Raw genomic sequence first — 13,740 nt, forward strand, 5'->3', positions numbered from 1 at the left:
GTGGCCATTTTAGTGCATGCACCCTGTATTTTTTTTATCAGAAAAACATGAAAAACTATTTTTTTCCCCCTCAAATTCTCACTGGGTTGGGAAGGCTGTCAATAAATGCATTCCAGATACACAGAACACACGTGCTGAAAACATCCACTGAAAAAACAGCTCTTAAAACACATTTCTACAAGATTTTGCATCAATTGGTGTTTTCTTCCAGGAACATCACAGACACAAATCTCTGATACTGGGAAACTCTCTAGACCAGGGTTAGGCAGGTTTTCTTGGTGGAGCTGATTTTCTTTATTGTAAAAGGACCAAAAGTAAAGCACCATTTTCTACAGTTGCCAGAGCTGTGCATCATTTATGACCTCATTTGGTGTTTCCTGTTTGGAAAGTTTGAAGTAATTGACAGAGTTTCTCACATTTTGACAGTACTTAACCCCCTGCCTTAAACAAGCACATCTTCTCCAGTTCAGCTTTACCTAAATCTAAAAGCTTCTCAACTGGAGCTCACAGCCTATAGGTGTAACGCCTCATTTAACCTCTTAACTTCCACCTGAACGGATCCCATTTTCTCCAGTTTGGCTTTACCCCAATCAAAAAGCTTCTTGGGGAAAAAGCACCAAAATAGACACAAAAAATGAGAAGAAAACAAGGATGTAAACGCAACAAACGTGACAAAAATTCAACAAAAATGTGACAAAAATTTAACAAAAATGTGACAAAAATTCAACAAAAATGTGACAAAAATTTAACAAAAATGTGACAAAAATTCAACAAAAAAGTGACAAAAATGTGACAAAAATGTGACAAAAATGTGACAAAATTTGACAAAAATTCAACAAAAAAGTGACAAAAAAGTGACAAAAATTTGACAAAAAATCGACAAAAAATCGACAAAAAATCGACAAAAAATTGACAAAAAATGTGACAAAAATTCAACAAAAGATCAACAAAAATGCAACAAAAATTATACAAAAATGCGACAAAAATTTGACAAAAATTCAACATAAATGCGACAAAAATTCAACAAAAATTCAACAAAAATGCGACAAAAATTCAACAAAAATGTGACAAAAATTATACAAAAACTAAAAAAAAAGACAAAAATTGACAGACAAAAAAGTGCCAAAAAGAAAAGGAAAAAAAAACATAGAAAAGGTGACACAACACAGCAACAACACGAGGAAAAAGATCATTTTTGTGGGTCTTAGCTTTCAAATGAGGTGTTACACAGGCCTATATAACAGCCAAAGAGGACAGAATGCATTTGGTTTAGGCGGGTGGTAAGAGGTTAAACAACCTTTTCCCCGTTCCTCGAATTAGGGACCAAAACATTGAAATATTTTGGTCCAAAACCAAAAGTATAAAAGCCGGTTATTATTGCACGCCCACCTCCCGAGCGGTAGGCGGCGGAAGACTCGCTATAAAACAACAGGAAGTGACGTCACACCATGGCAGCTGCAGCCCGCGGAAAAGGAACCGATATGGCAGAGGCGGTGAGTGTTTGAACAGCGCATATTTCTCATCAAAAGTCCCTGAAAACAGCGCTTTACTCTGTCTTTTTCACCTCTGCTCTGATCCCGCTTAAAGACACGACCCGGGGCCCGCTCCTGCTGTTTTAGAACACGAGGTTAAAGGAGGTTAAACGAGGTTAAAGGAGGTTCACTCCGGCGGCTAGCTGTGCTTCCAGATCTGTGGCCATGAACACAAACCGCAGATGGATGTGGGAGTTTTTCAGAGACAGCAGACTTTGTTCTGGCACAAACGAGTAACTAACGAGCGACAAACGAGAAACAAACTTTAAAACCTAACCGGAAGTATCGTCTGACTGAGGGGGATTTGTTTCTGTTTGATATTTATTCTATAGCGGAAATATGAGCGAGCGCGTGACTCATATACAACCGTTTTACAGATAATTGTGTGAAAACGAGACTCAAAAACGCTAAAACTAGGCTGAAATGGAACTAAATCAGGAGAAATGGAGCTCAAGCTGGACCTTTGCGCATTTAACCTCTTAGCTCCCGCCTTAACCGAGAGGATCTTTTTCCTCACGTGATCAGATTTTTTTTCCATCAGTTTTTTTGTTGGGTGTTTTGTAACTTTTTTGTCATTTTTTTCGCCAATTTTTTGTAATTTTTTTTTTCAAATTTTTATCACATTTTTGTCTTTTTTTTCATCACATTTTTGTCAATTTTTTGTCATATTTTTAATCACATTTTTATATTTTGGTCACATTTTTGTCACATTTTATCACATTTTTATAGTTTTTTTTGTCACATTTTTGTTATTTTTTTGTCATTTTTTAATCACATTTTTTGTCATTTTTCATCTTATTTTTGTCACATTTTTGTCAATTTTTTGTCAAATTTTTATCACATTTTTATAGTTTTTTTGTCACATTTTTGTTATTTTTTTGTCATTTTCTGTCATTTTTCATCTTATTTTTGTCACATTTTTATAGTTTTTTTTTGTCACATTTTTGTCATTTTTTTGTCACTGTTTTCTCAGCTTTTTCCCAGAAGCTTTTGGATTGGGGTAAAGCCAAACTGGAGAAAATGTGCTCGGTTCAGGTGGGAGTTAAGGGGTTAAGAGCGCCATGTTTGTGGTTTTAGCCAGAGTTTGTACATGTCAGTTCGTTGGAGACTTCAGTGATTGTGTGATGTTTTGTGATCTGGATGTTGCAGCAGGTCATATTTCCCTCCATGTCAGATTGTTTATGTCGTTTACAGACGCTTTAATAACCTGAAAAGCTCACTGGCGGATTCTGGGTTTGTGAATGTTGCCTCTGTCGCCCTCTGGTGGTGAAGGAGAAGCGTTGCTGCACTTACTGGAAACTGCTTTTGTTTTGTTTTTAGTCGACAGTGAAGTCCGCGCCCAAACGCAGGCGGATTCTCGACCCGTCTGCCGTCGTCCCAGTGCCCATATACTCCAACCAGGTACTACTACTACTACTACTACTACTACTACTACTACTACTACTACTACTACTACTACTACTACTACTACTACTACTTCTACTTCTACTTCTACTTCTACTTCTACTTCTACTTCTACTTGTACTTGTACTTGTACTTGGGCGATATTTGTCAATTTTTTATCTCATTTTTTGTCATTTTTTATCACATGTTTTGTCATTTTTGTCATTTTTTGCCACATTTTTTGTCACATTTTTTGTCATTTTTTTGTCACATTTTTTGTCATTTTTTTTTATCACATTTTTGTCTTTTTTTTTATTTTCTTGTCAAATTTTTATCGCATTTTGTCATTTTTTTTTCGTCCATTTTTTTGTCCCTTTTTTGTCAATGTTTTCTCACTTTTTTGTCACATTTCCATCATTGTTTTCGTCTCAGTTTTGTTGCTATTTTCACAGCTTTTTTCCAGAAGCTTTTGGATTGGGGTAAAGCCAAACTGGAGAAAATGTGCTCGGTTCAGGTGGGAGTTAAGTGGTTAACAAAAATGTACATCTCAATGTTTTTGGGACTTTCTCAACGATAATGATATTGTGTATTTTTGCAAAATCATTAGAAATATGCAAACACTTCTCAAATAGTCTCCTGAGCCGAGCAAGAAAGGGTGGGTTCCCATTTTCCCCCTTTTTCCCCACAATTTTTAAAACCTTTCACCCCGACTTTTTTCTTCAATTTCCTGTTTTTCCCCATCTTTTTAAAAAAACATTTTTACAAAAAAGGTTTTCCCACTTCCAGGTTTTTTTTTTTTTTAAACTAAACAAGATCGACTCTAACCTGGTCCTGCGTTATTTCTTCTGTGTCTTGTTTTCAGGTGAACAGAAGTTTGAAGCTCAAAGCGCCAACGTTCAGCGAGAAAAATCCCACAGGTAAATAATGTTATGTTCTGATGGTGCTGTTCAGTTACCCGGGAGGAGCTCGGAGTAGAGTCGCTGCTCCTTCACGTCGAAAGGAGCAGCTGAGGTGGCTCGGGCATCTGTTCCGGATGCCTCCTGGTCGCCTCCCGCGGGAGGTGTTCCAGGCATGTCTTAGTGGGACAAGGCCTTTTTAGCGGAGAATATTTTCCATCGTTCTCAATCTGCCAAAAGCTTGTAATGATTAGGGGAGCGGGGCCCCCTTGTGGTGCTATGCCATAATTAGGTATGTGGATAACATTTTCAAACTCAATAGAAAGGCGCGTGTATGTTCAGTATGAAGAAAGTTACTGCGGTTTCTAGTTCAAAATCAGCATCTGTCTTTAGTCCCGCCCACTCCCTTGAAACGAATGGAGGTCAGTGTGACCTAAAAAGAGATGCTGGATTTTTGTCACTTTTTTGCTGGATTTATGTCTTTTTTTGCTGGATTTTTGTCTTTTTTTGCTGGATTTTTGTCACTTTTTTGCTGGATTTTTGTCACTTTTTTGCTGGATTTTTGTCTTTTTTTGCTGGATTTTTCTGTCTTTTTTTGCTGGATTTTTGTCACTTTTTTACTGGATTTTTGTCACTTTTTTGCTGGATTTTTGTCACTTTTTTGCTGGATTTTTGTCACTTTTTTGCTGGATTTTTGTCACTTTTTTGCTGGATTTTTGTCACTTTTTTGCTGGATTTTTGTCTTTTTTTTGCTGGATTTTTCTGTCTTTTTTTGCTGGATTTTTGTCACTTTTTTGCTGGATTTTTGTCACTTTTTTGCTGGATTTTTGTCACTTTTTTTTGCTGGATTTTTGTCACTTTTTTTGCTGGATTTGTCACTTTTTTTGCTGGATTTTTGTCACTTTTTTGCTGGATTTTTGTCACTTTTTTGCTGGATTTTTTTCACTTTTTTTGCTGGATTTTTGTCACTTTTTTTGCTGGATTTTTGTCACTTTTTTGCTGGATTTTTGTCTTTTTTTGCTGGATTTTTGTCACTTTTTTTGCTGGATTTTTGTCACTTTTTTTGCTGGATTTTTGTCTTTTTTTGCTGGATTTTTGTCACTTTTTTGCTGGATTTTTGTCTTTTTTTGCTGGATTTTTGTCACTTTTTTTGCTGGATTTTTGTCACTTTTTTTGCTGGATTTTTGTCTTTTTTTGCTGGATTTTTGTCACTTTTTTTGCTGGATTTTTGTTTGTTTTTTGCTGGATTTTTGTCACTTTTTTGCTGGATTTTTGTCACTTTTTTGCTGGATTTTTGTCTTTTTTTGCTGGATTTGTCACTTTTTTTGCTGGATTTTTGTCACTTTTTTGCTGGATTTGTGTATTTTTTTGCTGGATTTTTCTGTCTTTTTTTGCTGGATTTTTGTCACTTTTTTACTGGATTTTTGTCACTTTTTTACTGGATTTTTGTCACTTTTTTGCTGGATTTTTGTCACTTTTTTGCTGGATTTTTGTCACTTTTTTGCTGGATTTTTGTCACTTTTTTGCTGGATTTTTGTCACTTTTTTGCTGGATCTTTGTCTTTTTTTTGCTGGATTTTTGTTTGTATTTTGCTGGATTTTTGTCTGTTTTTTGCTGGATTTTTGTCTCTTTTTGCTGGATTTTTGTCTTTTTTTGCTGGATTTTTGTCATTTTTTTGCTGGATTTTTGTCTTTTTTTGCTGGATTTTTGTCACTTTTTTTGCTGGATTTTTGTCACTTTTTTGCTGGATTTTTGTCACTTTTTTTGCTGGATTTTTGTCACTTTTTTTGCTGGATTATTGTCACTTTTTTGCTGGATTTTTGTCTACTTTTTTGCTGGATTTTTGTCACTTTTTTTGCTGGATTTTTGTCTTTTTTTGCTGGATTTTTGTCACTTTTTTGCTGGATTTTTGTCACTTTTTTTGCTGGATTTTAGTCACTTTTTGCTGGATTTTTTTCACTTTTTCTGCTGGATTTTTGTCACTTTTTTTTGCTGGATTATTTCCCCCTTTTGCTGGATTTTTGTCACTTTTTTGCTGGATTTTTGTCACTTTTTTGCTGGATTTTTGTCTTTTTTTGCTGGATTTTTGTCACTTTTTTGCTGGATTTTTGTCACTTTTTTTGCTGGATTTTAGTCACTTTTTGCTGGAATTTTTGTCACTTTTTTGCTGGATTTTTTTCACTTTTTTTGCTGGATTTTTGTCACTTTTTCTGCTGGATTTTTGTCACTTTTTTTGCTGGATTATTTCCCCCTTTTGCTGGATTTTTGTCACTTTTTTGCTGGATTTTTGTCACTTTTTTGCTGGATTTTTGTCTTTTTTTGCTGGATTTTTGTCACTTTTTTTGCTGGATTTTTGTCTTTTTTTGCTGGATTTTTTTCACTTTTTTTGCTGGATTTTTGTCACTTTTTTTGCTGGATTTTTGTCACTTTTTTTGCTGGATTTTTGTCTTTTTTAGCGCTATTTTGTGTTTACATCTTCGTTTTCTTTTTGTCTCTTTCATCACTGCTTTGATGAAGCTTTTCGATTTGGAGAACTTGGAGAACAGGAGAAAACGTGTTCAGGTGGGAGTTACGAGGTGAAATCCTCTCATTTCTAAACGTGTGGTTTCAGAGGAAGCTGCAGACGACGGCTTCTGGTCGACGTTTTCGAAGAAAGCGGCGCCGGTGGAGCTGAGCGAGTCTGACTCTGACGACGACGTGAAGACCGCGGCGCCGGCGGAGGAGGAGGAGGAGGAGAAGAAGAGCAGCAGCTGCAGCTCGTGAGCGGCGCCGAGTCGTCCGTGTTCTGTGTCTGAACCTCTCACTGACTCTGCTGTGTTTTCAGGGAGCCGCTGCGCTCGCCGTCTCCGCCGCCGCCTCAGAGTCCGCTCCAGAAACCGTCCCGCAAAGCCAAGCTCAAACTCAAGTACGGACCACGCTTTCATTACATTTTTAATCTCTTAACTCTGAACCGAGAGCATTTTCTCCAGTTCAGCTTTACCCAAATCTAAATCTAAATGGATCTTTTTCCTCACGTCATCCGTTTTTTTTCCCCCCATCCTTTTTGGGGGGGGGGGGGGGGGGGTTTCAACAAATTTTTTAAACTTTTTTGTAATTTTTTTGTCTCATAGTAAATTCTTTGTCACATGTTCATTTTTTTGGTCAATTTTTTTGTCAACAAAAAAAAAGACAGAAATTCAACAAAAATTCGACAAAAATGTGACAAAAATTCGACAAAAATGTGACAAAAATTCAACAAAAAAATGACAGAAATTCAACAAAAATGTGACAAAAATTCAACAGAAATTCAACAAAAATGTGACAGAAATTCAACAAAAATGTGACAAAAATTCAACAGAAATTCAACAAAAATTCAACAGAAATTCAACAAAAATGTGACAAAAATTCAACAGAAATTCAACAAAAATGTGACAGAAATTCAACAAAAATGTGACAAAAATTCGACAAAAATGTGACAAAAATTCGACAAAAATGTGACAAAAATTCGACAAAAATGTGACAAATTCAACAAAAAAGTGACAAAAATGTGACAAAAATTCAACAAAAATGTGACAAAAATTCGACAAAAATGTGACACATTCAACAAAAAAGTGACAAAAATTCAACAAAAATGTGACAAAAATTCAACAAAAATGTGACAAAAATTCGACAAAAAATCAACAAAAAATCAACAAAAAAAAGACAACAATTCAACAAACATTCAACCAAAAAGTGACAAAAATTCAACAAAAATGTGACAAAAATTCAACAAAAATGTGACAAAAATTCGACAAAAAATCAACAAAAAATCAACAAAAAAAAGACAACAATTCAACAAACATTCAACCAAAAAGTGACAAAAATTCAACCAAAAAGTGACAAAAATTCAACAAAAAGTGACAAAAATTCAACAAAAATGAAAAAAAAAAAAAAAAAGAATATACAAAAAAAACATACAAAAGCAACAGCACGAGGAAAAAGCTCAGTTTTGTGGGTCTTAGCTTTCAAATGAGGTGTTAGACAGGCCTATATAACAGCAAAAAAGGACAGAATGCATTTGGTTTAGGCGGGTGGTAAGAGGTTAAGATTAAACTCTAAAACGATTAAAGTACTTCTGATTTGTATAATAATATTTCTCAAAATCAGGGCCAAAGGTTCTGTGCTGGGGGGCCGGATTTGGCGTAACTTCATATCGGTTTCAGACTCAAACCTCCGCCTCGTCCAGGCCCTCGTCTCCACCTTTGATTTTCTGAAACGCTCGTGTCGTCCTCAGTGAGATCGAGCGGCAGCTGCAGGCCGTGAACTCGCTGCTGTCTCCGGCCGACGACTCGCGACAGCGGAGGCGAAGGGGCTGGCGGTCGCCGCGGTTACAGAGCGTCGACGACGTCATCATCGTGAGCGCCGCGGAGGACGACGACCTCATCGTGATGAGCCCGGAGCCCTCGTCTCCGCTCGGGTTCAGGGCGGAGCGGCAGATCCCCCTGAAGGTCCGCTGCCGAGCCGACCTCCACAAGATCCACGTGCAGCCGGTCAGTCGCTTATTCTTCTAACCCCTTAACTCCCGCCTGAACCGAGCATGTTTTCTCCAGTTTGGCTTTGCCCCAGTCCAAAAGCTTCTGGAAAAAGCAACAAAACAGACGAAAACAATGATGGAAATGTGACAAAAAAGTGATGAAAAATTTATGAAAAATGTCACAAGAAATTGACAAACAATTGACAAAAATGTGACCCAAATGTGACGAAAAATTGCACACAAAAAAAGACAAATTTGATTTAAAAAAATTGACAAAAAAAATGAAAAAAAATGTGACAAAAATATGACAAAAATTTGACATTAAATTACAAAAAATGTAAAAAAATGTAACAAAAAATGACCAAAAAATGAAAAAAATGTGACACCAAATGACAAACATTGTTGTCACATGGCAAAAAAATGACATTTGATTTTAAAAAAAATGACGAAAAAAAATGACAAAAGTGACAAGAATTACAAAATGATAAAAATTTGACATAAAATTACCAAAAAATTTACAAAAAATGAAAAAATTGCTAAAAAATTTACGAAAAAAAAATGTGACAAATAAATGACAAATGTGATAAAAATGTGACACAAATGTGACAAAATGTAACAAAAAATTGCAAAAGAATGACAAATTTGATTAAAAAAATTTACGAAAAATTTAAAATGTGACAAAAATGATAAGTGACAAAAAAATGACATTTGATTAAAAAATTACGAAAAAATTTAAAAAAAAAAAGGGCCAAAAAATTACGATAATGTGATAAAAAATTGACGAAAAAAAGACAAATGTGACACAAACATTTGACCAAAAATGTGACAAAAAAAGACAAAAATTGGACAAGAAAAGTGACAAAAGTGATAAAGAATTGACAAATGTGACAAAAAATGACGAAAAAGTAACAAAAATGATTTGAATTCCCAACAAAAAACGATGGAAAAAAAATCTGACGTGAGGAAAAAGATCCTCTCGGTTCAGGCGTGAGTTAAGAGGTCAGTCTGGGGTCAGATCTTTTGATACCTGTACTTCTGATTCCAACATCGATCCTCCGTGTCGTTGTCGCTCTACAAACCTGGGGTTTTGTGATCGTTTCCCGACACTGACGGCGCGTTTGTTTCCCGTTTCAGTCCACGCCCCTCAGCGTCGTCGTGGAGCAGCTGTCCGTCACCCTGGGAGTCCCGCCCCCTCGGCTGCTGCTGCTGCGGGAGGAGGCGGAGCTTAGTCTGGACGCCACGGTGCAGGCGCTCGGGCTGGGCATCGCCGACATCATCGGTCAGTGTGTTCACATGTTCTAGATATTCAAACGTAAAGGACATTTACTCCAGTCACGCGGTTTGTTCCCGATCACTGAGCTCAGACTAGCACGACTCTAATCTCCACGGCGTCTCTGATTCTGTTTGCAGAGTGTGTCGTGATGGCGGACAAGGTGGCGGAGGAGGCGCCGGCGGAGGAAGACGACGATGACCGCAGTGACATCATCAAAGTGCGACTGCAGGGAAAAGACCGCGCCTCGGCTCAGGAGTTCTCTCTGCACCGGGTTTGTACCTGAGCTAAAAGTTTAAAGATTTATGTCCTGAGAGAGAGACGATGACATGAACGACGTCGCCAGGTCCCCCGCCCTGCCAGTAATCAGAGTCCCTGCAGGAGTACCTACGCCCTGCCAGTAATCAGATTCCCCTGCAGGAGTATCTACACCCTGCCAGTAATCAGATCCCCTGCAGGAGTATCTACACCCTGCCAGTAATCAGATCCCCTGCAGGAGTATCTACACCCTGCCAGTAATCAGATCCCCTGCAGGAGTATCTACACCCTGCCAGTAATCAGATCCCCTGCAGGAGTATCTACACCCTGCCAGTAATCAGATCCCCTGCAGGAGTACCTACGCCCTGCCAGTAATCAGATCCCCTGCAGGAGTATCTACACCCTGCCAGTAATCAGATCCCCTGCAGGAGTACCTACGCCCTGCCAGTAATCAGATCCCCTGCAGGAGTATCTACACCCTGCCAGTAATCAGATTCCCCTGCAGGAGTATCTACACCCTGCCAGTAATCAGATCCCCTGCAGGAGTATCTACACCCTGCCAGTAATCAGATTCCCCTGCAGGAGTATCTACACCCTGCCAGTAATCAGATCCCCTGCAGGAGTATCTACACCCTGCCAGTAATCAGATCCCCCGCAGGAGTATCTACGCCCTGCCAGTAATCAGATTCCCCTGCAGGAGTATCTACACCCTGCCAGTAATCAGATCCCCTGCAGGAGTATCTACACCCTGCCAGTAATCAGATTCCCCTGCAGGAGTATCTACACCCTGCCAGTAATCAGATTCCCCTGCAGGAGTATCTACACCCTGCCAGTAATCAGATCCCCTGCAGGAGTATCTACACCCTGCCAGTAATCAGATCCCCTGCAGGAGTATCTACACCCTGCCAGTAATCAGATTCCCCTGCAGGAGTATCTACACCCTGCCAGTAATCAGATCCCCTGCAGGAGTATCTACACCCTGCCAGTAATCAGATCCCCCGCAGGAGTATCTACGCCCTGCCAGTAATCAGATTCCCCTGCAGGAGTATCTACACCCTGCCAGTAATCAGATCCCCTGCAGGAGTATCTACACCCTGCCAGTAATCAGATTCCCCTGCAGGAGTATCTACACCCTGCCAGTAATCAGATTCCCCTGCAGGAGTATCTACACCCTGCCAGTAATCAGATCCCCTGCAGGAGTATCTACACCCTGCCAGTAATCAGAAACCCTGCAGGAGTAATAAGCTGCCAAAGGATGAGATACAGACCACAGATGTTAAGACGTGAAAGCTCCTAACCATGCACGGAGGGTTCACCCCAAATCCAGCACCCTGAGACTGTACGCTAGCCGTAAGGAAGGAGGCCGAGGACTAGTGAGTGTGAGAGCCACTATCCAGGATGAAACATCAGAGATCCATAAGTACATCAAGGACAAGGCTCCGACAGATGATGTGCGTTTTGAAGCTTTTGATCCGCCTCCAGGGCGTCCAGCGCGCAGTTGGGAAATGTTGAACTTTTTGGTGAAATCCGCGAGTGTCGACCGGTCAGGAGCTTTCTCCAACAGTGACGTACGTTGTAGCTGAGCCACCGGGGCAGATGTTACGCCGGCCCACAGATGTAAACAAGTCACGGAGGTTTAGCTTCATGGTGAACCGGAGCTACAGCAGCTCTGGGACTTTTACAGAGACACATCAGTGTTTCTTTACCTAAACACCCAGGATTAAAAGTGGCGACAGGAAAACTTATTTCAGTGCTTGAATCTGTGCTGGGAATGTGTTTGGGCCTCGAGGACGCCTGTTGTGACAAGCGTCTAACTACAGCAGGGGTGTCCAAACTTTTTTCCTGTGGGGCCGCATACTGAAGCGTACACAGGGTGAAGGGCCATAGATCAGTGGTTAGTGCCGCAAAACCTTTGACTAGCAGAGGTTTAAATTGCGCCCCCCACACCTTTATTTCTGCTCAAAGCCTTCATGCCAGCTCTGTCTCACAGTAAAAGGTTAGTTGTTTGGTTAGAATTGTGTAGAATTATTACATTTCAAATAAAAAGGACTATCTCTGATGATATGTCCCGATTCAGCAAGAAGGCAGAGGTACCCCTGAACTACAGGCTTTAGGCGCATTTTTAATGCCCGAAAGCGTTTGGTCTGTTCGCAGCTTTATCCTCCAGCCTTCTTTTCCATGGTGGGTGTTTCATCTCATGCTCTTACGATAGCCAAGCGTCTCTAGGATCACTGCTGCTGTGGAGTAGATCAGCTCATTGGTTTCAGTGATGGTTCATGTAGAAGTCGCTCTCAGAGTTGCATTCACATCTTCTAGGAGACTTTCTGATGGTGCTTCACTGTAGTTGGCTTCAGGGTTTCCTGGTATGATCTTGTTTTTCAGGTCAGTCGCTGCCTCGTTCAGTGTGACTGTGCTTATTGGGGCCTCGTACCCGTTCTCCGGGGGGGCAGTTGGTGTTAACTCCTTGGATGTTGGAACACTGAGCTACTAGTTGTTTTGCCGTTGGTGACTGGGTTTTGAAGTAACCATTTCTCCCACATGTAGCCCCTCTGACTCGGGTTACTGGAGGAGTTTTTATTCCAACAAAGGCCTGTTCTCGCATCTCGCCCATTTCCGTCTCATTCCAGTACCCGTATTTAATCAAGGTGCTCTGGTTCCCCAGCACCTGACGCAGAACTATACATTTTTCCTCAGATTTTGTACGTAATCTACAGCAGATGTTTCTAATTGATATCTCCCTCTGATATCTGTATTTTACATTGAAAGCTCTGTGTTTTTCTGTTTGTAATGAATATTTTGCCCGGCGCAGGAGGCTCCTCTGGGCTCGGTGTTCTCGCAGTACCTGTCCGGTCTGGCACCGGGCGCTCAGACGAAGGTGCGGTTTCACTTCGACGGCTCCAAACTGTCGCCGCAGCAGACGCCGGCGCAGCTCGACATGGAGGACGGCGACATCATCGAGGTCTGGGCCTGAGCTTTTATTCCTCTGACACGACCAATAAACGTTTTTACTGCTCTGTCCCGTGTCGCCGCAGCGTGATTTCACACCAGGGTTCCAAAATGAAGGCCTTAAGTGCCATTAACCTCTTAACTCCCACCTGAACGGAACTCATTTCATTGTTTGGCTTTACCCCAATCAAAAAGCTTCTTGGAAAAAAAGCACAAAAACAGCTACAGAAAATGAGAAGAAAACAAGGATGTAAACGCAAGAAAAATGTGACAAAAATTCAACAAAAATGTGACAAAATCAACAAAAATGTGACAAAATCAACAAAAATGTGACAAAAATTCATCAAAAAATTCAACAAAAATTCATCAAAAAATTCAACAAAAATGTGACGAATTCAACAACAAAAAATGTGACAAAAATGACAAATTAAACAAAAAAAAGACAAAAATTCAAGAAATATGTGACAAATTTTCAACAAAAAAAGACAAAAATTCAACAAAAAATCATCAAAAATGTGACAAATTAAACAAAAAAATGACAAAAATTCAACAAAAAAATTACAAATTCAACAAAAAAATGACAAATTCAACAAAAGTGACAAAAATTCAACAAATGTGACATTCATCAAAAATGTGACAATGACAAAAAAAGTGACACATTCAATTAAAATGTGACACAAATTCAACAAAAATGTGACAAATTCAACAAAAATTCAACAAAAAAATGACAAAAATTCAACAAATGTGACAAAAATGTGACAAAAAATCAACAAAAAAATGACAGAAATTCAACAAAAATTCAACCAAAAAGTGACAAAAATTCAACAAAAAGTGACAAAAATTCAACAAAAATGAAAAAAAAAAAAAAGAAGAAGAATATACAAAAAAAACATACAAAAGCAACAACACGAGGAAAAAGCTCAGTTTTGTGGGTCTTAGCTTTCAAATGAGGTGTTACACAGG

The 13,740-nt window shown here is 39.2% G+C and overlaps 1 protein-coding gene across 1 annotated transcript; it reads left to right on the forward strand.

Annotated features, from left to right (window-relative positions):
• Positions 1-1,466: 1,466 nt before the first annotated feature.
• Positions 1,467-12,874, forward strand: nfatc2ip (nuclear factor of activated T cells 2 interacting protein). Its single transcript, XM_079564763.1, has 9 exons — positions 1,467-1,493; positions 2,853-2,933; positions 3,778-3,832; positions 6,423-6,570; positions 6,636-6,716; positions 8,064-8,319; positions 9,438-9,582; positions 9,714-9,847; positions 12,641-12,874. The coding sequence occupies exons 1-9, from the start codon at positions 1,482-1,484 to the stop codon at positions 12,800-12,802; spliced, it is 1,074 nt and encodes a 357-aa protein (XP_079420889.1). The 5' UTR covers positions 1,467-1,481; the 3' UTR covers positions 12,803-12,874.
• Positions 12,875-13,740: the final 866 nt, after the last annotated feature.

This window comes from Gobius niger, assembly GCF_951799975.1.
Source record: "Gobius niger genome assembly, chromosome: 10".
Taxonomy (NCBI): Eukaryota; Metazoa; Chordata; class Actinopteri; order Gobiiformes; family Gobiidae; genus Gobius; species Gobius niger.

What these genes read in the sequence shown, in the direction of transcription:
- nfatc2ip (XM_079564763.1), top strand. An exon ending in TGCCCATATACTCCAACCAG is followed by an intron (nt 2,934 to 3,777) that starts GTACTACTACTA and finishes TCTTGTTTTCAG; the next exon opens with GTGAACAGAAGTTTGAAGCT. An exon ending in AAGAGCAGCAGCTGCAGCTC is followed by an intron (nt 6,571 to 6,635) that starts GTGAGCGGCGCC and finishes CTGTGTTTTCAG; the next exon opens with GGAGCCGCTGCGCTCGCCGT.